General features: G+C 47.9%; 1 protein-coding gene across 1 annotated transcript in view; it reads left to right on the top strand.

The window, feature by feature from the left end:
• Nucleotides 1-795, top strand: part of GGH (gamma-glutamyl hydrolase) — a 13,767-nt gene that overhangs the window by 421 nt on the left and 12,551 nt on the right. The window contains exons 2-3 of the mRNA XM_010708987.1: nt 2-63; nt 479-593. Coding sequence (XP_010707289.1) covers nt 2-63; nt 479-593 — 177 coding nt within the window. The remainder of the gene's footprint in view (nt 1; nt 64-478; nt 594-795) is intronic.

Genomic DNA, 795 nt, shown 5'->3' with positions numbered 1-795 from the left:
CCACCGCCGCCTCGCTCGCCCCGCGCGGCCGCGAGCCGGAGCCCAACGAGAGGCCCATCGTCGGTAAGGGGCGGCCGTGTGACATTTGCGCGTTGATCCTCCGCGCGTAGCTACTAAAACCGAAACCCCGCGGGCTTCCGAGGGGTGAAAGTCGCGAAATGGTGGGGTTAGACTGTGCGAACTCTGACTGCTGAAGTCTTTGTCGCTGAGACCTGCTTGCAGTGCTGTACATACTTCAGCAGAGTCTCAAAATGGGACTTATTTAAGGGAAGTTATTACTGCATAGTTAAAAGAGGGGAGTTAGGTGAAACATGTTTGTCCGGTGCCTTGTGACTGCTGTCCCACCATTTGTCATTGGACAGCGCAGGTAATGCTGTAATGTGGGGGGTGAGAAATTGGAGTCTGATTTTTCTTTTTGTGCCCAACAGTTGCATGAAACATTTCTTACCGTGCTGATTTTCTCTCTTGAACCTCTCAGGGATACTGTCACAGGAATGTCATTTCGATGAGTTCCACAAATTCGGAAGTTCATATATTGCGGCTTCGTACGTGAAGTTCCTGGAGTCTGCTGGTGCCCGCATCGTGCCAATAAGGTGGGTTTTTACATCCCCTGAAGTGGGTAACAGTTAATGTAAGGCTATTGGAAGCAGCAGTCGTGCTGATTTTCTGAGTGTTTACAGCTCATCAACAATTATTCAGAGATGACACAATTTGTGAGCCATCTTAAAAATCAGGATAGCAGTAGGCTGGAACGTGTAATTTTTAATATTTCTTTTTACAGAAGTCTTTTTTTTT

This window comes from Meleagris gallopavo, chromosome 3 (genome assembly GCF_000146605.3).
Source record: "Meleagris gallopavo isolate NT-WF06-2002-E0010 breed Aviagen turkey brand Nicholas breeding stock chromosome 3, Turkey_5.1, whole genome shotgun sequence".
NCBI lineage: Eukaryota > Metazoa > Chordata > Aves > Galliformes > Phasianidae > Meleagris > Meleagris gallopavo.
This window is presented reverse-complemented; position numbering and strand designations above follow the sequence as displayed.